The 24227-nt window shown below is 38.3% G+C and overlaps 1 protein-coding gene across 2 annotated transcripts in view; it reads right to left on the reverse strand.

Annotated features, from left to right (window-relative positions):
* Positions 1–24227, reverse strand: part of GALNTL6 (polypeptide N-acetylgalactosaminyltransferase like 6) — a 681266-nt gene that overhangs the window by 49775 nt on the left and 607264 nt on the right. For both annotated transcript variants that reach the window (XM_072119809.1, XM_072119800.1), the window contains exon 7: positions 10824–10941. In XM_072119809.1, the coding sequence (XP_071975910.1) occupies positions 10824–10941 (118 nt within the window). The remainder of the gene's footprint in view (positions 1–10823; positions 10942–24227) is intronic.

Consider the following 24227-nt stretch of genomic DNA (forward strand, 5'->3'; position numbering starts at 1 on the left):
GATTATGCATTTAGTAAAGTTAGGTTTTGGGGGTTTATTTACGCAAATGAAGTTGCAATGTTGATACAATCCAAATTTATCAAAATGATTTGTAGTCTCACCCAAGCAGAGGCGTCATATAGTAATTGAGTAGCATTGAGGACACAAGTGTGAAAATCATACGTTTGTCAATATTTGAGAAATTTGGAGCACATTAACATAATGAACAAAACGTTTTGTCATTGACAATGAATGTTCTACTGACTTTGAACATAGAGCAACACATTTTTACTATACAGAATAGACCAGAATTTATGTTTATTTCAATCTATTGTTATAATGATAGGTTTAGGCCTCATGCACACCATGCACATGTGTGCTTTATCTGTGATCTAGTTGCACAAACAGTGGCTAACTAATGGCCCCTTTGATTTCTACTGGGAATGTTCACATGCACTATGAGACGCTGAGCATCACCCTTCTGTGAACATGCTGACTGCCTGCACGACAAAAGAAAGGGCAGGTACTATTTCTGCCTGTATTTAAGGCCATTCACTATGTCAAACTGGTCAGCCCAGTTGCATGTGGCTCAGAAAATGCACACATTTGTTGGCATGAGGCCATAGATCAATGATCAACGGTCAGCATTTGTAGTCTACATACTGGAGCACAGAACAATGTTGCAAATTTTGATGAATATGTTGAGGAAATTGGCAAAATTTAAAATCCAACGATTGCATAAATATAAAAGCTGTTTTGCCATTCATAAAATTCTGAATACAACTGCCCCACAAGTATATATGTCTGCCATTTCTGTATGTAGGATTTCAATTCTTCTACCGTTCCCCGGACGTCAACATTATTAAACATTCTACTATACCTCATTTCTAATTTAGCTTTCAGAAAAAAAACATAATTTATAATAAGGAGATGGATAACAAATGCAAATATACTTTTAATTATTATAGATAAGAGAGCACTATTGTTTCTGTTTACACAAGTCTTGTCACATTAAAACAAATATTATTAAAATGTAATAATGAAGTAATGCAGATGACTGTCAAGATTTGTGAACTCATCTGTATATCTTGTTTCCTCATGTGTTTCAGATAATCTTAATGAATCCTTGAAGGGAAATTATTCCTCCATTATAAATAGGGTAATTGACTGTAGATTGATTATATAGTTGTCCCTACATGTGCCTGAGATGGAAATGAAGAAAATTTCAATGCAGTAGAGTAATACACATAGATACAAGAACAATGGCACAACGATGGCACAACCTTCCCTGCACTGGCCCACTGTGGTCACAATTTACAAGCAGTAATAAATCCCCTCAAGTGTTTATTGAAAATGTATTTAAATCTGTTGAGTTTACTTGGATATCAACTCCCGAGTTTTTTGTTTTTTGTAAAACTGATAAAATGCCATGTTAATTATAAAGTCTGATCAAGGGGCCAACAACAATGGATGAGAAAGGTAATATAACTTCCTAATATGGACTCTTCAAAATTAGCCATCAGGCATTATTTATCTATTGTGTCCTTAAGACAAAATGTTATCCTGCCTAAAGGGTCTAGAAGGTTTTGTTTTAATATGCAAGCAATCACAATAAACATGTTTATTTTTTATAAAGCACAGTTTTGATTCTGGTACTAGATATGAAGTTAGATATGAAGAATAATAATGCAAAGTTGTGAAAAAGTTGCACATTTTTACACATTCACAGTAAAACGTCATCTTTTTTTAAATTGCTGCTAAAACCAACAAACTCATGTTCAATACATATCACCGTTTAAGATAAACAAGCCCAATAGATAAAATAGACAGTGTGCATTTGAGAAAATGACTGTCTCCCTGTAAAACTTTTTTTTCTGTCTATCCTTTCCTACATAGATTTAATTGATTTATCAGGAGTGTTGGAGAGCAAAACTGCTCTAGTTGCTCATGTGAACAAAGCAAAGCTTAGCTTTCAATTTACAAACCACTATGGGAAAATAAAAGCTGATCTCTGATTAGTTTCAATGAGCAACTAGAACAGTTTTGCTCTCAGACAATTCTGATAAATCTCCCCCAAATAAATACATTTTTACAGCCCAGGGTTTTTAGCACAGTGAATCAAATGATGTGTTTATAGGCACGAAGTCAACTCTTTGTAGCTGGTAGTGAACATCAATATGAACCCCATCCCGCAGTACCTTAGCGCTCAGCTGCGGATATATCCGCTGCTGAGATGATGCCGGCTTGGCTCTGGATCAGAGCCGAACCGTCATCAGCAAACACGGGGTGCCGGCTGTAACATATAGCCAACACCCCAGTGTAAAACCCGTGTTTAACCCGTTAAATGTCGCGGTCAGCATGACCGCAGCATTTAACATGCTTTTGGGGGTCTTTCCCGCATGATCACCACAGAGATGCCCGCTGGCAGTGCCTGAAAGATGGCATCAGTGATGTCATCTTAAAGGCACAGTGATAGCCTATGCATGTGCATAGGCTGACACTGCTAATACCCTGCAATACACCAGTATTGCAGAGTATTATCATGAACAAGCAATCAGATGATTGCTTCTTCATGTCCCATGGTTGAGAAAGTAACAAAGTAAAAAAAAATGTGTTATTCAATAAAAAATGAAATAATAAATCAATAAAAAGGCCCATAATCCCCATAACATAGAAAAAGACATATAACCCCCCAAAAAGTCTAAACCATAACACAAACCCCACATATATACCCTGTTTCCCCGAAAATAAGACAGTGTCTTATATTAATTTTTGCTTCTAAAGAGGCACTAGGTCTTATTTTCAAGGGATGTGTTATTTTTCTATGAACATGAATTTACATTTATCGTTGAACAAAAAACTTCTCTAACTTCTTTATGACTCTCCAAACTCTGAATTTCATGCAGTATTTCTTGTGACTCGATTTTTATTGGTATCATTGGCTCCAATCTTTAGTAAAAGAACTTTCCATAAATGACCCATCTTATCCTGGTAGCTGCTGGTATCACGTTTGCAGCACAACAACCAGTGATTTACTTCCATGAATTCTTCTCCATGTCACATCCTTCTGCAGCATCTAAAAGATTTCCATATACTAATGTATGGCGCGGGGTGAGCTGCTGCAATGGCTGCCGCTAGGTCTTATTTTCAGGGGAGGCCTTATATTTCTAAGCCGGAACAAAATTGTACTAGGTCTTACTTTCGGGGGATGTCTTATTTTAGGGGAAACAGGGTAGTATCACCACGTCCGTAACAGCCGTAGAATAAAAGAAAATCATTATTGAACCCACACGATGAACGCCGCTAAAAAAACTGGTAAAAACCTGCCAAAAATTATCATTTTTACGTATTCAATCTTACAAAAAATGCAATAAAAAGTGATCAAAAAAACATATGTACTCTTGGAAGAGGGCAATGCAAAAATGATAGATTTTACAGTGGGGTTTCTCTTTTTATCTTTTGGAAATGTGTAAATTTTAGGGCTAAGGCTGCATTCACACTACAGTATGGGGGACGTATATACGGGGGACGTATATACGGCCGATATACGTCCCCCATACACTTCTATGGGCTCACGGCCCTGTACGGGAGCGGTATGGTGCAGCACACGTGCGGCACCGTACCGCTCCGTAGCCCGGGGAAAGATAGGACATGTCCTATCTTTCCCCGTATTACGGCGCCGTGCGCCATTAGTTTCTATGGAGAGGGGCGGGGGTGAGCTGCGCTCACCTCCTCCTCCTCTCCCCGCGCTGCCGTGTGCCCGCCGTACTACGGTGCGGCGGGCTCACGGCAGTGTGAATTTAGCCTAAATGAACGAATAAACAGCACAATGTGACCATTCTAAATTTCATCTCCATTTTGATTCAATTACTATGAAGATATCAAGGGGTTAACAATCTTCTTATAAGCTGTTTATGACAGTTTGAGGGGTGCAGATTTGAAGCGGTGTTGATTATGTAGCGGTTTTTGATGTTAAATATGTAAAATTTCATTCAAAACGGTATTTATCCCCAAAATGGTCAATTCTGAAAATTTGGAAAATCACTATTCGATTTCTGCTCTCAAAGCGGTCCAGCATATTAACAAGGGGGCGGGATTAGGGGCAGTGGCTGCGGCATGATGCTCGGCAGTCACTGCCAGCCTATGGAGTGGGCGGGGCGGTCCAGGGAAGAGGCAGCGCCTCAGACCGCCCCCTCATGAATACCAGAATATGTTTCTAGTGTACATCACGGCAGTATCAGAGGTTTCGGATAACGCTAGCAGTGTAACACTGCTGGGACTGTTGTAGCACTGGGAGCTGCTTATTTTAGTAAGCAGCTCCTAGTGCAGTTTTTAAGGGTGACAGGTTCTCTTTAAATCTGATTTTATATGTGGATCCCAAGATGAGTAGGCACATTTTATTTTTCTGTGCCTTTCTGATCTTAAACTAGAAAGTGTGGCATATTCTTAATGTTCTTTAAGATATTTACATTAAGATTTACATTTAGCATTACTATTAACATTTTTATAAAAATCATTTTTACTTTGCATCATTTTTACGGTATGGTATGTGTATTGTATTGTATACTATGCAGTACATTTATAGCAGAGATTCATTTCACAAACTCAGCTCCTCAAACTTTCCAGCTAAAGTTCTACTGTCATTAAAACAATTTTAGAATACATGTTAATTGTTTCTTAAGTTGATTATCATGACTTGTTCTCAATTGTGCCAGAAATGTAGATTGATTTGCTGTCAGCCTTGGAGAAGCAGAAATATGTCTACATGTAAGAACATCTGCTGTTACTAATAAAATGTATCCAATGGGCGTCAACTGCTAATATTTTATACTTAGTGTTTTTTTTATAATAATTACATTGTTATTTTAAATCTGTGAAAGAATAATGAAAAACTAATATGGGACTCGAGAAAAAAAATGTGTACTCTTTGTAAAGTGGAAGATCAAGGAAGATCAAGAAGATACATCTTCTCAGTATATCAAAAGACGACCACAAGGCCAGATTATAGCTATAGCTCTACAAGCATACTTGGCATGAAGGTGGTAAATGGGGTAAAATAGTTGTAGTTGTAATTGATAAATCTCCTATTAAGTTCCTTGTCTGAAAAACAATTTTATTTTAAACCTGATGAGTGCAACTTCTTCCCAGGAGTTACTACCCAACGCATCTAGTGCAGCGCAGCAAATAAAATCTTAAAATCTTCACTTTTGCCTTCAAATTGATAATAATTGATGCCGCAAAGAAAAATGAATTTCATGGCTCTGTGTTTCTGTAAATAAAATATAAACTTTATTTGCAACAAGCTACATAAAGTACAAAAATGTGATTCCAAAAATGTATAAACTTGAATTTACTATTACTGTCCTATTTTTTCTTGTGGAAACTTCATACTGATCATGGGAAAAAGAAGACACTTCTCCTTTGTTGATATTAATATTTTCAAAATTGTAGGATCTAAAATAAACCTTTCACTTTACAATACATACAAAAACTTTTCAGGTTTTTTGTAAGATTTTCTAAAAGATTAGTCAAGATATAAATTAAAAGCACTCAAAAAAGCACTCAGCATTCACACATATTTCTTCTTTTTTTCGGTTTTTCATTTAGACATTTTCCTGGAATAGCCCTAGTCCTAGTTGAAATATCTAGGAACACATTGGGGCTTATTTGCTAATGATCCCCTGGCCGCATTTTCGTCGGGTTTCCCGACTTTTCGGGGGTAGCACCAGGGATTGTGTTGCAATCGTGCCGGCTTTCATGCAACACAAATCGGGGGGTGAGCCGTAGGCGATCTGACGGATTTGGACTAAGCGTGGGATTTAACATTCAAATTTGTGTCGCAAGCCAAGCACTTACATGCACCGGGAAGAAGAAGGAGAACTCCGGAGGACCTGAGCCGGGAGCGAAACATGCAGGATATCAGGCGCAGGATCTACGTGAATCGCGCCACAGTGCATCATCGGCGGGGAACGCACCTTGGGGATCGCGACTCAGACAGATAAGTAAATTAGCCCCATTGTCCCAAACATATAATTAATGTAGAAAAGTGAACATCATTACATGTATTTAAATCAAAATTACAAAGATGGAACCTTATAAACAAGTATGGAGAACAGAAGGTGTAGAATACTCTGATAATAATTATAAGGATTGCAGATGCATTATGAAGTCCATGCTAATGGAGCCAATATGATTTTGTGGACCATGTAATATCTGATAATGATAAACTTTTGTAAAAATTAATTAAACTGCCAAACAGTTATGACTAGTGATTACCATCAATGTCCAGGTTAGCCTTAACAAAATTATTGTATGTCTGTGGGCTCTTACTAACAATGAATGAATATTTATTATTCATTCAGATTGATTCTGCACAATATATTTGATCACATATTTGTAAAAGTTGCTGGATTTTGGCAGTGGCCTGTTACAGTAAAGACATTTTGTAATAAAAACAGCCAATGCCAAGTAATATTTAGAGTAGTAGAAAAAATAAAATAAAAAAATACCTTTATGATACCCATTTTTATTTTGCTACCTATTATTATAAATATAAGCATGTCATTTTTGGATATCCTAAACACTGTTGATTAATAAGAGAATATACTTTAAGACAGTGGACAATAATAGCTTTCAGGATTTCCTCAGCTCCCACATAGAAGGAAGCTTCTCAACATCCCATGTAGCCAGCATAAGAGAATTTGGAAGAATTATACCCACACAAAAATATTTTAAATGCAATCGAAAAATTCTCAAAAATGAATTAATAAAAAGAAACATACAATAAAACCATCACTCTAACACAAGAGGACTGTCAAGTCCCAAACCCGATTCAAGATCATGAAGAAAATAGAACCACAAACTTTTTACAGGGTATATCTCAGACCACAAGATCATTGAAACTAAAACTAAACTCCAAAGCACCCAAGAGTACCCATCCTAAAAAACTTAAAGGCCTCCAGTAGACATAGAAAAAAACCCTCAAACAGTCCAAGGAGAATGCACTGGCACTATGAACAGAGAGAGGCATAGGAGGAATGGAATAGTGGATTAGCTAATCTGTACAGTCCAATGGTCCTCAGCATAATATAAAGTCCTTTTGATACATTTCAATGTAGTAGGAAAAGGTGGCACTCACCCGTATTGATACAAATGTGGTTTATTTAACGATGAAACACATGAGTAAAAACAGAATGTGCCGACCCCACACTCTGTTTTTACTCATGTGCTGCTTCATTCAATAAAGAAAGTTTGTATCAATAATCTGAATTATCACTGTGTGGAAAACCACGCAGGAAAACCACGACTCTTTTAGCTACTTTGTAAAGCAGCTCCCATGACATCAAGGCTGACCTACAAGAGGCCTTATGACATGACGCGGGATTAAAACCAAACCAGTATATCTATTCCAGAAGCAAAAAGACTCCGAACTCTAGACAACACTGTTTCAATCTGACTGGGCCTCCTCAGTACAGCAAAGTGAAATGGTTTGGCTGGGTAAGAGGCTTGTGGTGAGGGTCGGAAAGTAAGAATTCTCCTTACGGAGACTGCCAATTAAGGCCACCATGTAGGCTTGTGGAGTCTTAGAATGGGAGACCAAATCAGGTCGGAACAGTCGAAACTCTTACTTCCTGACCCTAATCACAAGCCTCTAACCCAGCCAAACCAGGTCTCTACACTGTATTGAGGAGACCCAATCAGGTCAAAACAGTGCTGTCTACAGCTGGGAGTCTCTTCCTTCTGGAATAAATATACTGGTTTGGCTTCAATCCCGCATTATGTCATAGAGCCTCTTGTAGGTCACGCTTAATGTCAATAGAGCCACCTTACAAAGTAGCTAAAAGAGGCTTGGTTTTCTCACCCTGGAAAACTTTGCATATTTTCCTATAATCCTCCTAGTGGAGCATCCATGGCTATAAGACTCCACTCGCCTATATGGTGGCCTTAATTGGCAGCCTCCATGAGGAGAACTCTTACTTCCCAACCCTAGATAGATTTATACATGCATAAATATAAAGTAGTTAATCTTTTTCCCACAAAAGTCTACATGCAGGGAGCCCCTTTAGGACAAAGGGCCCTGGGCAACTTCCCAGTTTGCCTCCCCTTGATGCCGGCCATGGTTTGTAGTTGAATATTTTACTTAAAAGGATAAAGACATCTGGGATTTTGGCTATATTATTTATTTATTTACAATTGATTTAAAATGTTCTGCTTTTTTATCTATTTATTTAATCTGTGCAACTTTTAAAATGTCTGAAAATGATGTATGGCACGGCCTTGTATCGGAATTCTGGCAAATTAATTAGTTTATTGATTGACTGTTTACCTACATGTATGGTCTTCTACATACCCATTTAAATATTTTAAATTATTTATACTCTTTTAATAATTTTTAATCTACTTTTTTCAATGTACATTCTAAAAAATGTGTGCACCAAAATAGTTTTATCTCCCTTCTCTTCTCTTTTGAGTCTAAACTACCAGGGGTTGGTTCAGCAAGGGTTAAGAGGTGATGCAACAGCGCTCAATAATATTGTGCCCAAGGTTGCCCAACCTCCCAAGTTGAGCAATGATCATCCTTTTTTAACTCACTCAGCTAGCAAACTCTTCCATTCTATTTTATTTTTTGTTATATATTAATGGATATGTAAAAATCAGTGAAGAACAGACAGTCATAGTTCATAGCATAGTTCATAGCATAGTTCTCAAAAAGAAGGGCTTTGGGGGAGATCTCACAGCTAAGCGGTTTGAGGCAATTTCCCCAGGACTCCAAGTCCAGCAACAATCCTGGAGAATAAATCAGGTTTTTAAAACCCTTACCAAATAACAGAAAGGCATGATTAGGCAGATCTCCGGGACTGTTACCTAAACCTGTCTGCAGTTTTGTTTGGTCAAGACTGCTGGTAGACTCCCTTTAAACTATAGGGCAGTGCTATAGACCAGGTTATATGACAATTCTGATGTTGTGCCACAGATATTGCACCCCCATTCATGCTGCAAAGATGTAGAAAAAATACATATTAATCTATTTTGACTTGAATTCATTTTATGGCCTTTCTAGGCCAGGCAAATAGGTTGTCCAGGATGGGAAAAGGAAAACCAAGCCTCTTTTGCTACCTTGTAAGGCAGCCCGCTTAATATCAAGCACGACTTTCAGAAAACCTAATGACAAGATATGGGATTACAGCCAAACCAGTATATCCATTCCAGAAGGAACAGATTCAAAACTGTAGACAGCCAACCATTTGCCTCATTGTACTGAAAATATGCAACCCCATTGAAACAGTGCTGTCTAAAGTTGGTAATTTGTCCAGCAGTGTGGCCATCGGACAAATACATCAGAGGTTTATGCCTCTTGATGTATCCACTGGGACACGATGGTGTGGCCTTCATCGTACACCAGAGCACAAGTGCCAACAATATGATAGATTCCCTCCCATGTGCCATATTTTATACCCCAGGAACAGGACTCCAAGAATCACAGTAATCAATGAGCTAGTCCTTGAACCCCTTAGCTCTGTTCTGTAATGTTTGCAGGTATGGCCACATAGTTCCTCTAAATGATCAATTAGAACCATTTCCGTTTACTATAGGAGGAAAGTAAACAGCATAATATGCAGTAGTGAAAGGTGGGAGAGGTGATAAAGTTAAGTACATCTCTAAGCTTCTAATGCATGTTTGCCATAGCTGTTTTTTTACTTTTTTGTAAAGTCATGTTTAATTTTTTACTAGTTTGAATCTTTGTCTTATATTTGTACAGTGTATAGTCTTGGTAAGTTAGCTTCACATATAATTAAAATAATATTTTACAAATCCTCTTGGCCCAAATCTGCTGAAATATTTTTAAACTCTATGAATAATCCACTGGATATGTTATAAAAGTTTTCTTAGCATAAATGAAGACTGACAATAGTCCTGAGGTCAGTGTTCATTAATTAGATTTAGGGATAGTTTGAGGATTGTGAGTGGCACATTTGTCATCAGAGAACCTGCCAGTAATACTAAACCAGCCCAGGTAATTTAGTACCTGACTCCTCACACTGTTCCCATGGTTTCATGACAAGCTGGAGATGACCAGATTCCAATTATATCCTTTTCAATGACAGATTATAATGCAGTTGGAAATGGGGCAATTTAAGGTAGCCTAGCCTAAAAGTCAATGATATAAGTAAAGATTTATTCTCCTGAGCAACTTAGAATTCTGTGCTGAATATAGGAGAGCCAGTAATGCCAGTTTTTGCATGAAATAAATGAGACTAGAATTATACAATTATTTAAATACAAATTGGATCTCAGGACATATTGGGGAAAAACAAATCTGATGGCTTTTCCAAATGAAGATCACAGGGACTGTTCCTATATCACGGTAGCCTGGAGCCTTTTGATGGCTCCCAGGAATGCCAATAATAAGTTACATTTGAACCTTGCCTGTGGGTACAGTAATTAAAGGGGGTGGATGATGACACAAATTGCAACACAGTAGTATTACAGTCTAAGGTAAATGTATGTTCAAATACACTAGGAGGGAATGCTTATTAAAAGAAAGATCTCTTTTCTCAGTTTAAAATATCTATAAAAAATTAAAAGCTTATACAAATGAAATCCTCTTCATGGATTAAATACAGAAATAATTAGCAAAAACACTTTAGATAGTATTAGATACTATTAAAGTTTAAAAACCATGGCAAACATGGACGCTAATATAGCTTATAGTCCATGCTAAATGGTCTGCAATACCTGTGAACGCTCATTGCTCGGAGCATGAAATAAAAGTGGAAATTTGTTTGTACGGCAATTTTTATCCTGAAATCAGCCACAATATGTATATGTTTTGGCGTTCTTACCTTAAATGATATTTCATATTGCTCTCCTCCCCAGATTTCTAAGCCAGGATCATAGCCTCCTAATTCCCAAAACCATTTTCGATTGATTGCAAATAATCCCCCAGCCATAACTGGAGATCTAAGGAACAGAAAAGAAACATAATTTAGCTACACTAATAGAATTTTATACTCACAAAGGTATATACAGGCGGTCCCCTACTTAAGGACACCCGACTTACAGACAACCCAGAGTTACAGACAGACCCCTCTGACCTCTGGTGAAGCTCTCTGAATGCTTTACTATAGTCTCAGATTGAAATAATCAGCTGTAAGGTGTCTGTAATGAAGCTTTATTGATAATCCTTGGTTCCATTACAGCAAAAAATGTTTAAACTCCAATTGTCACTGGGGCCAAAATTTTTTTTGTCTGGATCTACAATTATAAAATATACAGTTTCGACTTACATACAAATTCAACTTAAGAACAAACCTCCGGACCCTATCTTGTACGTAACCCGGGGACTGCCTGTATATATATATATATATATATATATATATATATATATATATATAGATATGAAAATAATGGAGGATATTTGCATATTGGCATTGGTAATTAATCTTATCAATTAATAATGTCCAACAATATAGACAATAGACAATTCTTAAAGGAAATGTTTCTTTTTACTCCAATGTTTGCGCATAAACAGTATTTATAAATATACAACAATCTTTATCATTACAGTTTCATGCAAAAACAGTATTAGAAATAGTAGAGCTTGCCAAACATTGTTTGCACAGTGGGTGCCACTATAGTAGGTACATATTATTAGCACATTTGTTGTAGTCCATAGTAATATAGTATAGACACTCACATTATTTTAGAGAGGCACACACTCATGAGAACTATAAAACAAGACTGTCTAAGACACATAAGGTAGTTAATCATTAATTGACTTAATAGACCAACTTTTACCTATGAGCAGCGTGATTCTTGCACAGTCTTTATATAGGGGGATTAATAAACTGCATTAAAAAATAATTTTTAAATATCTGTGATTAGGCTAAGGTTTTAGAGGGAGTTTCACCAAATCCCCTGGGGCTCTGGCTTCTATCTCCTGTGGTTCTGCCTTTCAGGCAGGGATGTTTGTCCCTACAAACCTGTTAATGCGTGGACACCGGTCTTGGAGCGCTTGGAACCTGCTTTCTCTACCAATGACATATACTGGACCATTGAAGAAACATCACCCCATTGTTTTTTTACAACTACACAAGTGTGTACCAGGTGAGCATCTTTCTGCTACTCACCTGACCCTTTATGTAAACATATTACATGAGGCGCTGTCCTTTTTTGTTGTCTTCTTGTTTTCTTTTTGTCTAGTCTTCTACAATACAGGCCTTTACTAGTTTTTCCACACATCAGTGTAAATGCATTGTCATTAAATAGAAAACAGCTCCAAAGGCAGTCATACAACTGTCCCCAAATGTGTTTCAGATGCTGTGCTTGCACCTATGCATTGGTAATTTTTTCAGTATTACTTCCATCTTCTTTGAAGATCTGTTTCTATGAGCATGTTAAAGAGGACCCGTCAGGACAATTTGGGACAATAAACCATCCAAAGGTCCTATCAAAAACAAAAAGTCTTTATACTTATCAGGAAATAGGTCAGTGAAATGCGTCGGACCCATTTCTGGTGCCACCGGCACCTGCACGGTTGCATATTGAAGCTGGAGCTGTACACCCGGCTTCATTGGACAAGTGCCGTAACCATGGCGCATGCCGATTTCAATATAAGACGATACAGGCGCAGAAAGAATCCGGATAAAGATAGGTATTAAAGGGATATTCCCATTTGAGCAAATATATGCTATTGTTTGTGCGATGAAAAGTTACCGTATTTTTCGGACTATAAGACGCACTGGACCATAAGACGCACCTAGGTTTTAGAGGTGGAAAAATAAGAAAAAAAGTTTTTTCCCCAAATAGTGTGCTAAAATATTTAATAAAGTAACAGTAAAGTAGTGGCGCCTTACGGGGAGGTGTAGCCATGTTTCTGTCAGATTCAGCTCTATACAGAACACTTGGTGGTCGGGAGAGTGTTGTTCCTTTGACCCAACACTAATTGGCTAGGGCTTGGCTAGCAACAAGCTCAGCCAACCAGTGTTGGGGGCAGAATTAGTGATGGGAATTACGCTCTTTAGATAGAATTATGCTGACACGTAGTCAGGGGGTCTCAAGAGTTACCAGGGCTGTATAGGTATGAGTATATGTGACAATGGTCACAAGAGCTTACAATCTATGAGGAGGAGGGGACAGGAGGTGACAATGCTTGTACAATGGCGACAAGAGCTTACAATCTATGAGGAGGAGGGGACAGGAGGTGACAATGCTTGAACAATGGCCACAAGAGCTTACAATCTATGAGGAGGAGGGGCACTGGCGGTGACAATGCTTGAACAATGGCCACAAGAGCTTACAATCTATGAGGAGGAGGGGCACTGGCGGTGACAATGCTTGTACAATGGTCACAAGAGCTTACAATCTATGAGGAGGAGGGGCACTGGCGGTGACAATGCTTGTACAATGGTCACAAGAGCTTACAATCTATGAGGAGGAGGGGACACAAGAGGTGACAATGCTTGTACAATGGCCACAAGAGCTTACAATCTATGAGGAAGAAGACAAAGGAGGTGACAGTGCTTGTACAATGGTAACAAGAGCTTACAATCTATGAGGAGGAGGGGACACAAGAGGTGACAATGCTTGTACAATGGCCACAAGAGCTTACAATCTATGAGGAAGAAGACAAAGGAGGTGACAGTGCTTGTACAATGGTCACAAGAGCATACAGTCTATGAGGAGGAGTAGGACACAGGAGGTGACAATGCTTGTACAATGGCCACAAGAGCTTACAGTCTATGAGGAGGAGGACACAGGAGGTGACAGCGCTTATTCAATGGTCACAAGAGCTTACACTCTATGAGGAGGAGGAGGACACAGGAGGTGACATAGACTGTAAGCTCCTGTGATTTTGTACAAGCACTGTTTGGGAATTGTTCTGTTTCACACACCTGTGAGAACAGCACAGCAGGCACAGGAGCAGAGACTACAGTACTGGTCCCCTCTTTAGTGTTATTTGATGCCCCTACAGCAGAGCAGCTGGGACTCCGGACAGTGACCTGTCCGGCAGCAGTCACAGTGAGAGCTCCGTGCTGAGGGGGCGTGGCTTTTGCTTCGCTTCATCAGATAACCTGGAAGTGGTGTCACAGTCTGTGTGCACTGCACGAGCTCCGCTGCTCACAGAAACTAGCAGGGGGCAGCTGTGTGTGGAGCCGAGCTGAGCACTGCCCCTGCGCTTATGTCGTTCTCCATTCCCTCCTGCAGTGGAGGGCTGAGACAATTACAATTATTCACGGACCATACAAAAAAAGAAATGATTAAAGAAGATCTACATTCGGACTATAAGACGCACCACAGTTTTTTCCCCATCTTCTGGGGAAAAAATGTGCGTCTTATAGTCCAAAAAATACGGTAAATAATTTTCAATTTACTTTCTGCATCAATTGCTCAAGGTTGTGTAGATCTCTGCTTTCTGTCCATCAATAGAAATCTTCTATGTTTACTTATAGTGGATAGAAAACTGATATGGTCACACAGGTGCACAGCTCATTATATCACACAGCTCTGGTTACTCTTTATGATACTAATGAGCTGTGCACCTGTGTGACCATGGTCAGATTTCTGTCCACTTGAAGTAAATATAGAAGCTTTTTATAGAATGACAGCAATTGGAGATCTAGAAAACTGTGAGGAATTGATACAGAAAGTACATTGGAAAATTGTATACTTTTCATCACACAAACAATAACATTTGTTTTCTGAAATAGGAATAGCCTTTTAACTTTTTTATTTTGATAGTGGCACATAGAGACTTGGTAAAGGACAATTTGGGACACTAAACTATTGGTCCATAAGGACCTCTGAGTGGTTAAGTGCCCCAAATGGCACTGACAAGATCTCATTAGTTATTTTAAGTGCAAAATTGAGTTTATATTAGCATAGACTTTGGTAAATATATAATATATTTTCAAATAGTCGTTGTCATTGCTGCAGATCTAGTTTTGTAATTATGAAAGTCTTGTGCTATATCTTAATATTCAATAAGAATATAAAATAGTTGTTTGCAACAGCTTGAAATCAGTGCAGATCGAAGAGCAACAGCAATTCTGTGAACATGTCCAGTAGCAGTTAGCAATGGTGTGTCACATAAACAAGAATAAGCCTATCAAGAGGTAGTCTGACATGCCATTCACTGACCCTTTACATAGCGATGCCGTTTAATAACCCTCACATCTATATTTTTCCCTTCATCTTTGTAACCAATTAGTTTATTGCCATGCCAGGTTAGGACAGCTAAGCAGATGATCAATAAATGAAATACTGCAAAAAAATAATTTCTTCCTATGATATGACTTCTAGTCAATAAATCACCAGCACAGAGGACAAGTATGATTTCAGTGGTTTGCTCCTACGCCAACTGTACCGGCTGAGCTTTAAATGAGACTGCTGGAGACATGTACAATCAGATTTTGATTATGCTCTGATCTTGGTGACATTCCCTGTCAACTATGCAATAGTTCTAGGGATAAAACTGATGGGAACAGTGCACAGATGACAATCAAGGGCAACAATGTTGGCAGCCTTACAGTACGTCAAATGCCTTCCAACTACTTCTGTGCCTCATTTTTTATTTTTCAGCAAACTCTTATTTTAATGTGAAAATGCCTTTGCTCACCTCATACACTGGTCAGATGGTAACAAAGTGGCTTGTTTGTGAATATTTCCACAATATCTTGTAACCTCTACTTCCAAGGTAGTAAAAAAAGCTTTATTTAAGGGGTTGGCCACTTTCCTTTTTTTTTTTATGTGTGGGTGCAGAATCTATGAATAGTTTAGCACCTCTTTCTTGAAATATAATTTCCAATCTCCTTTCTATGACCATAGACCTTGTATTCATGAATACAATGTCTATGGTCATAGATAGTTAGGATTACATGACGCTCCATCTCTGGTCATTGTATGTACAGGAATGACTGGTTGAGGAGATAACAGATGTTTCTGAGCCATGGAGATTTACTTTACATTTCAAGAAAGCAGTGGAGAACATTTAATGGATGTGTATCCTGCCCCCCAAAAAACATGAAGTAAAGTGACCAACCCCTAAACTGTAAAATGTTTCATTGTGTTACATCATTGAATAGAGTTGGATAAATGTATACATTTTAGAATTGTTGTCTGGAACCGGAAAACAGATTCACAGTTTCTAGGGAGGAAGCAGGAACTGAGGTATTTAGTCATCATATGTCAACTCTTTCTACTCTTCCCATTCTCTTATAACATGGATTCTGACACAGAATCCAAATGGTCATCAGTACAGATCAGTTAAAATGAAAACTCTCACCAGCTCAGTATCTGCCTATGTGTTTGTGCTTGTGGTAGGTGACTGGGGTTATGAGGATGGGTGAAAATAGACTGTGAGCATTAGTGTCACTTGAAGCTTGGAGTCTGCATCCGTCTGGTTTATGGTTTATAGTACTAGTCTTCTCCTTTGGGAAAGTGACACCTTATCAACCCCTAAGCCACTTGGGCCCGGTTGTAACTGCATCCTCTGTACCCCTGTGAGTTCTTCCCTGCTGGGGGGTTGTATTATTACAGTAATGTAATATGTAGTTTATGTCTTCAAAATGTCACTTACAACTTACCCCAGATTTATCATTTGAATCCAGATGAGGAGTGAATTTTTTCAGTCCCATTCTGAAGTAGAAAAACGACTAGTTGTGCCAAATTTATGACTTTTGTGCTACTTTTTAACCAAAAATTTGCATATCCATTGCAGATGTGAACCCATTGGGGGTCATTTACTAAGGGCCCGATTCACGTTTTTCCAACGTGTTACCCGAATATTTCCGATTTGCGCCGATTTCCCCTGAATTGCCCCGGGATTTTGGCGCACATGATCGGATTGTGGCGCATCGGTGCTGGCATGCACGCGACGGAAATGGGGGGGCGTGGCCGAACGAAAACCCGACGGATTCGGAAAAACCGCTGCATTTTTAAAAAAATATGTGTCGCGAAAATTGCACTTAACTTCACTCAGCCCGGCTCGGTGTATTTTACTGTGTTCCGATGCTCTTCAGCGCAGCAGCGCCACCTGGTGGACATCAGAGGAACTACCTTAATGAATCCCGTCCGGACCCGAATCCACCGCAGAGAACGCGCCGCTGGATCGCGAATGGACCGGGTAAGTAAATCTGCCCCAATATCTGACACATTGGGGGTCATTTACTAAGGGCCCAATTCGCGTTTTCCCGACGTGTTACCCGAATATTTCCGATTTGCGCCGCTTGTACATGAATTGCCCCGGGTTTTTGGCGCACGCGATCGGATTGTGGCGCATCGGGGCCGGCATGCGCGCGACAGAAATCGGGGGGGCGTGGCCGAACGAAAACCCGACGTATTCGGAAAAACCGCCGCATTTAAAAACCGAAAATGTGTCGCTTGGGGAGCGCTCACCTTCACCTTCTATGGGATGGTGCATTCCGGGGCGTTAAGATTATTTTCGGCGCTGCAGCGCCACCTGGTGGACGGCGGAGGAACTACCATCTTAAATCCCAGCCGGACCCGAATCCTGTGCAGAGAACGCGCCGCTGGATCGCGAATGGACCGGGTAAGTAAATGTGCCCCATTGTATCAAGCTGTCTTAGCCACTTTAAAAGATCTGATGTACAATAGACACCTAACAAGCTCCTAAGATATTCCAAATTCTTCACAATAAAAATGCAGGCAAAGATGCATTAAAATTATGTTTTTACTGTAAGATAATGTTGAGGACTTATTTACCACAAAAGAAACACTTTGTAGATAAATAATTACTGTTACAATATGCAGTATGCTTTGAATTATTTATTCATTGAAATGTAGTGCATCTGATATTTCCTGGTCAACCAAGATGATAACAGAAATGGAACTAATATTAAGATATTTGCATAGAAGTACTTCAAACATATTACCTAAGCTACAGAGTAACTTGCTATGATGCTACTTTTAGATTATAGTACTTCTGGTATACTAGCCATCTGATTACAAAGAACTAATGCTATGAAAACATTTACTCATTTACATATATGTTCATATTGAAGACTAATTGAGATATTGTAAGGGTTTCTACTTCTTAGGTGATGGAGAGGAATCCAAAATCAGGGCTCAAAAATACCAGGGGGAAAGTTAACAGCAAGATAGTTCTGTGTGGGTTCTGTAGGAAGCCGGTTTGGAGACAGACTGATGGTCTGTGCTAAGAAGACTGGAATTTAGAAGACAATTTATTAAGTAACAGAATGCTGAGGAGGGACCTCAAGAAAGTTGTCCTGTACCTATTAAGGTAGTGCCCTAAAGTTTAGGTACAATAAGCTTCTTTAAGGTTTATTAATCCCATTATTTAGCAAGTGTAACAAAGCCATTTTTTTAAATTGACAACAGTCTTTAAAATGTTTTGCAGAGGCAAAAATGGCCAAAATAAAATAGAAAAACTATGATACGGGAGTAATTAAGAAATTAGATCAATTCCATTGCCTGTTAATAATTATCCTGAATACTTGTGATAGCCATGGTCTAAATCTGGAAATAACACTCAGCGTTGTTTTTATGAGAATTTTTAAAAGCTATGCTAAATTCTGGCATTATTCTTTGCCATAGAAAATACACTTAACTTTTTCACTCTGTATTTTTCACACTGTGATTAAAAGTGATTCTCTATCATTTTCCCTGTCTCTGTCTGAATGGAGTAAAGCATTATGAATCTCTGGGATATGTGTCTAAATTAATCACTGACATCTCATTTGCAGCCCATTAGGATAACATGAGAGTGCAAGGTAAAACATTTTAAACATTTTAGGATAAAATCGTGTGGCGTGAGTGGTGTGAGTAGTTGAACAGTAGGTGTACTTGGAGATCTTGTGGAATCTTATCCGAGTTACATTGGATACAAACTACTTCAATCTGGGAATAAGTTTGTGATAAATCTAATATTCATTTATTTATATATTTATTAGTGTAACAGTATGCAAGAACTACCATCTCTTGTGTCATCTAGTTTTTCTTGAAAAAAGGACCATCCTTTTTTATTGCGTAGAGTTATTCTTAAATGTTTATTTGTTTCTGTATATTCACCAAGTTTGTAAGGCACTGGAATATAATTGCATTAAATAAATAAATCAATTTATCTGGAATGATAAGAGCCATACTGTTATACTCTAATACAGTACAGTAATACTGGAGTATAAGCTGACCCGAGTGTACGCTGGGGTACCTAATTTTAACATAAATAACTGGGAAAACCTATTTACTTGAGTAAAAGCCTAGGGTGGGAAACAGCCGGCCCAGTATATAGCCAGCTAGCCCATGCCCCTCAGTATATAGCCAGCAGCCCCCAGTATATAGCCAGTCACTTTCCCCAAGAATATCACCAGCTCCTGCCCCTAGTATATAGCCACCAGTCCCCTGCCCCTACTATATAGCCAGTGCCTGCTGCCTTGTATATCGCCAGTGCTGGCCCTCTTGTATATAATCAGTGCTTGTCCTCTTGTATATAGCCAGTGTCTGCCCCCTTATATATAGCCAGTGACTTCCTTCCTGTATATAGCCAGTGCCTGCTCCCCAGTATGTAGCCAATGCCTGCCCCCAAGTATATTGCTAGTGTCTGCCCCCTTGTGTATAGCCAGTGCATGCCACTCTTGTATTTAGCCAGCAGCCTCCTATGCCCAGCCTAAAAAAAAAGTCTTCTTCTGTCTTCAGCTCCGGCTCCATCTTTGGATCCCCCCGCCATGCCATTACATATACCATGTCAGCCACTTGCTGACATCACAGTGAGTGCCAATGGCGGTGTACACACTATGATGTTGGAAAGTGGCTGACTTCAGTGTGTGCAACACTGTTTGTGAGGACCCGAAGATGGAACTGGAGCTGAAGACAGAAGAGGATCTGTGGGGGGCATCGGAAAGGTGAGTACAAAGTTTTTTTTTTCCATAGACTCGAGTATAAGCTGAGTTAGGGTTTTTCAGCACATTTTTTGTTTTGTTGGGCTTACACTCAAGTATATATCACAGTTATAAAAAAATATTGAAGTTGCTGGTTTACATTAATTCATGTGACATTACTTTTCCTTGAAATTTATCTTTTTGAAAGGCTTTCTCTCAAAACTCCTTAGTACTCTGCCACAATACAGAATTGTATCCAGATGCTCAGCTCTTCCTCACATTTAGCTTCAGCTGAGGAAGCAGCAGATGATCTGAAGAGAATAACATCAGACTGATTTACTCTCCAGTGGTTAGATTGTGCTAAGCACTCTGTTCCAAAATGAATTAAAATAATTCAGATGTAAAGTTAATCCACTTTTTAATTCCTGTCTACACCCGTCTTGTCTTTTACAATTACTTTATGGAAAGTCAGTGAAGTCTTCTTACATGGGAGATTAGACAGAAGTATTTTGCATTTTAATTGTTTTCAAGCCTTTTGCAACCTAACTTCAATTTGATTTGATATATTATTAGAATATTATGTAACTTATTATAGTTGAAAGTTATTGACAAAACAAAATGATGTAAGTATCACAAGTGTATTGGAATTTTTCCTGTCATTAAAATGGTGTCACATCAATGTCTTATTACTCAATCAGAGTTAAAGCTTTCAGAGAGAGGGAGAAATGCAGGCATATTTTAAAAAGGAAAATGTACTTCTAGGTAACGTTCATTACTACTCTAGTTTTATAGGCTGTCAGTAGGTTTTTCTGCTGACATGGATTAAAGCTTGTTGCATGTGCCATGAGGATTATAATGCTTTTCTTACATCTTTACATATCAGCAGAAGAGATCATAAGATATACTATGTGTTTGCTTGGGTTTCTTTGATTGCCAGCAGTTTTTTCCAGAAGAATGTCTTTTATTCATTGTTTCCGATTGGCTGGGAGGGGAAAGTTAACTTTTTAACACATTAATCATTCAATTCAATTAAACATTCAATTCTTAGTGTTCCAGACTGAGCAGATTATTCTAATTGTTATCTGCCCCATCCTAATTCCTGCTTGGTATTTAGAATACAAAAACTTGTTAGGATCCTTACACAGGAGTATGGAATGATGGGCAATACGGCCATTCAGATGGATGGCCGTATTGCTCATTAAAGTGAATGTGGATGCATGCTACCCGTTCTGAAATGGTATGGTACAGGTATCACACGGCTATATAAAAGCATCCGTGTGCAAGCGGCTTTAAGCAGTAAAAGTAGCAATGCCAAGCTATTTACTTGCTGAAACAAGAATTGGGGAATCTTATTCTCACACAATGCAGGAGACTGCAGGGATAAAGTTTACACTTTAGGAGTAAAGTTCAATAATTCAATAATAAATTATTCAGTTAATTTTTATTTATCGGCCACACTTATATAAGCTATAAACATCTGATCATGAGGAAGAAAGGACCCAGGGTCTTTACATCAGTCAGCTGTTCCAAACAGCTACTTTGCCAGCCATTACACTGTGCACAGAGAAGCAGATGGCTCTGTTTGCCTTGTAGTTGTCCATGTGGTGTTACTGCTGGTCTGCGCCCTTTGCTTCTGCATCCATACACTGTATTAGACCAGGCCCAGTGCCAGTCTCAGACACCTGATCACTGATTACAGGGGCCTTTGTTGATGAGAATTTGATGAAGTCTCCTACGAACATGAAAATATTGGGGCAGATTTACTTACCCGGTCCTGTCGCAATCCAGCGCTGCACAATCCTCAGACGAGGATTCTGGTCTTCCGACGATTCACTAAGGTAGTGCGCCCGATGTCCACCAGGTGTCGCTGCTGCGCCGAGGTCCGCCGAAGTTCGCCGGAGTTCACCAACCTATCCTGGGTGCATGTAAGCACGTGTCAAGCGACACATTTTTTTTTTAAATACTGCGTTTTTTCTGAAGCCGTCGGGTTTTCCAACAGCCACTCCCCCAATTTCCGTAGCATGCATGCTGGCGCCAATGCGCCACAATCCGATCGCGTGCACCAAAAACCCGGGGCAATTTAGAGAAAAATGGCGCAAACCCGGCGAAAAATTACGATTCGGGCCCTTAGTAAATGACCCCCACTTTCTGAAAAACCCCTTTCAGTTAAAAATATTTTTATTAAGCATCATAACACCTTATCAAGGATAGACAGAATTAAAATTCCATACCAGCAACTACTCATTCACTTCTCTGAAATGAAATTCCTCTACAATATGGCATTTGTTATTTACCCCTTATTAATCAATGGCAAATCTATTTCAAAATCCATTTCCCGTGTTTCTATGCCTCTTTAAAATTTATGCTGAGATTTAGGATATCTGTGGTTGAACCTAATCTATCAACAAGTTGTGGAAAATCCAGGCAAAATTTATTAAAAAAATTGATTCTAAAATATTGAAAAATCAAATAGATACAGAATGATGTTTTCTTTAAGTTGTACATAGCATAATGATAAGCAAATCTTTGTCTGTTTCTCACATTCAACTAGATTCCTAAATTTAAAATACAGTTCACAGAATACAATAGTAAAATTAGTTCACTTCTCTGAACTGATCAGCCAATACTGTTCTACATTTAAACTCCAATCCTCACAAGACCTTCAGCTACATTTTATTACCATCCGCTCTTCTCACAATCAACTCTAGGACCTCTCCCTTGCATCTCCCTTACTCTGGAACTCTCTACCAAAATGTGCCAGACGGTTTTTGTTTCTTGGGTACTTGTTCTAACCTGAATGTAGGTGAACCCCTTATTGTATGGTACAGCACCATGGAATCAATGGTGATTTATAAAAAAAAAATAATAATATTGATAATAAAATTAATTACAAATCACCATGAGTATAAATAAATTTTGCCTTTTACGGCTGTGTAATTATTTTTAACAGAAAGGACAGATTCAATTCAAGGTTACAACATTCAGAATACCCTCCATATAAAGAAAAATCTCAGCAAAGCCCAGGAGATATTGTCCTAGTTTAGGAGTGATATCTAATTATTCTTATTATTGAAAAAATAACCCCACAAAGTTCAGCTGGTGGAATGAAACTGGACATATTGAAGTTACTGATGTCTGATCTACTCACAAGGGTGAAGTAAGTTATGAAGCTGGTGTGTCAAAGCTTGACAAATGTAATAACATTCAATATACATCTAATTTTATAATATGAAAAACTATCCTCCCTAACATGCCTATGGGTATTATAGAAAGATGTTCAAAATTGAAATGCCATTTGAATACGAAAATCTATTTTCAAACAAAATAAGCTGATCTGGAACATTGCCTGGCTCCTGGGATACCTGTAGCAAATCTGTCCAGCAAATTAACATACACGGATGAGATGTCACTATACTCAAAATTACATTACAATGTTGCAAATTGTAAAATAGAACAAGAAACAAAGGGAACAACGTTGCAGTGTGGACTTTAACTTCTATGACTCTGCATATATAATATATATATATGCATATATATGTTCCTATGCATGTAGAAAACCCATTCAGACAATCCAAAATGGTACACTTTGGAAAACTTTATTATATTTCCAAAAATATGGGACTCCTATAACTTCTATGACTCTGCATATATAATATATATATGCATATATATGTTCCTATGCATGTAGAAAACCCATTCAGACAATCCAAAATGGTACACTTTGGAAAACTTTATTATATTTCCAAAAATATGGGAATCTCAGAAAGACATTTACTATGTGAACATATTTTAAATCAGTCCATATGGCATCCATTATTTAGGTAGGGATCAGAGATCTCATTAATTGACCATCATAAAAATTGACAGAAGCCATGTTAATGGATCAAAGCACTATAAGATCAATACACTATAAGATATATGTAAACATATATATGTGTGTTTACATATATATATTTGGAAAGTAGTAGTATTTGGAAAATTTTTCACATAAAAAGCTCTTTGCTTACATATACAGGTGGTCCCCTACTTAAGGACACCCGACTTACAGAATGCTTTCTGAATGCTTTACTATAGTCCCAGATTGCAATAATCAGCTGTAAGGTGTCTGTAATGAAGCTTTATTTCTAATCCTTGGTCCCATTACAGCAAAAAATGTTTAAACTCCAATTGTCACTGGGACCAAAATTTTTTTTGTCTGGATCTACAATTATAAAATATACAGTTTCGACTTACAAACAAATTCAACTTAAGAACAAACCTCCGGACCCTATCTTGTACGTAACCCGGGAACTGCCTGTATCTTATAGTGCATATATATATATATATATATATATATATATATATATATATATATATATATATGTACTATAAGATATATGTAAGCAAAGAGCT

This window comes from Engystomops pustulosus, chromosome 1 (assembly GCF_040894005.1).
Source record: "Engystomops pustulosus chromosome 1, aEngPut4.maternal, whole genome shotgun sequence".
Taxonomy (NCBI): Eukaryota; Metazoa; Chordata; class Amphibia; order Anura; family Leptodactylidae; genus Engystomops; species Engystomops pustulosus.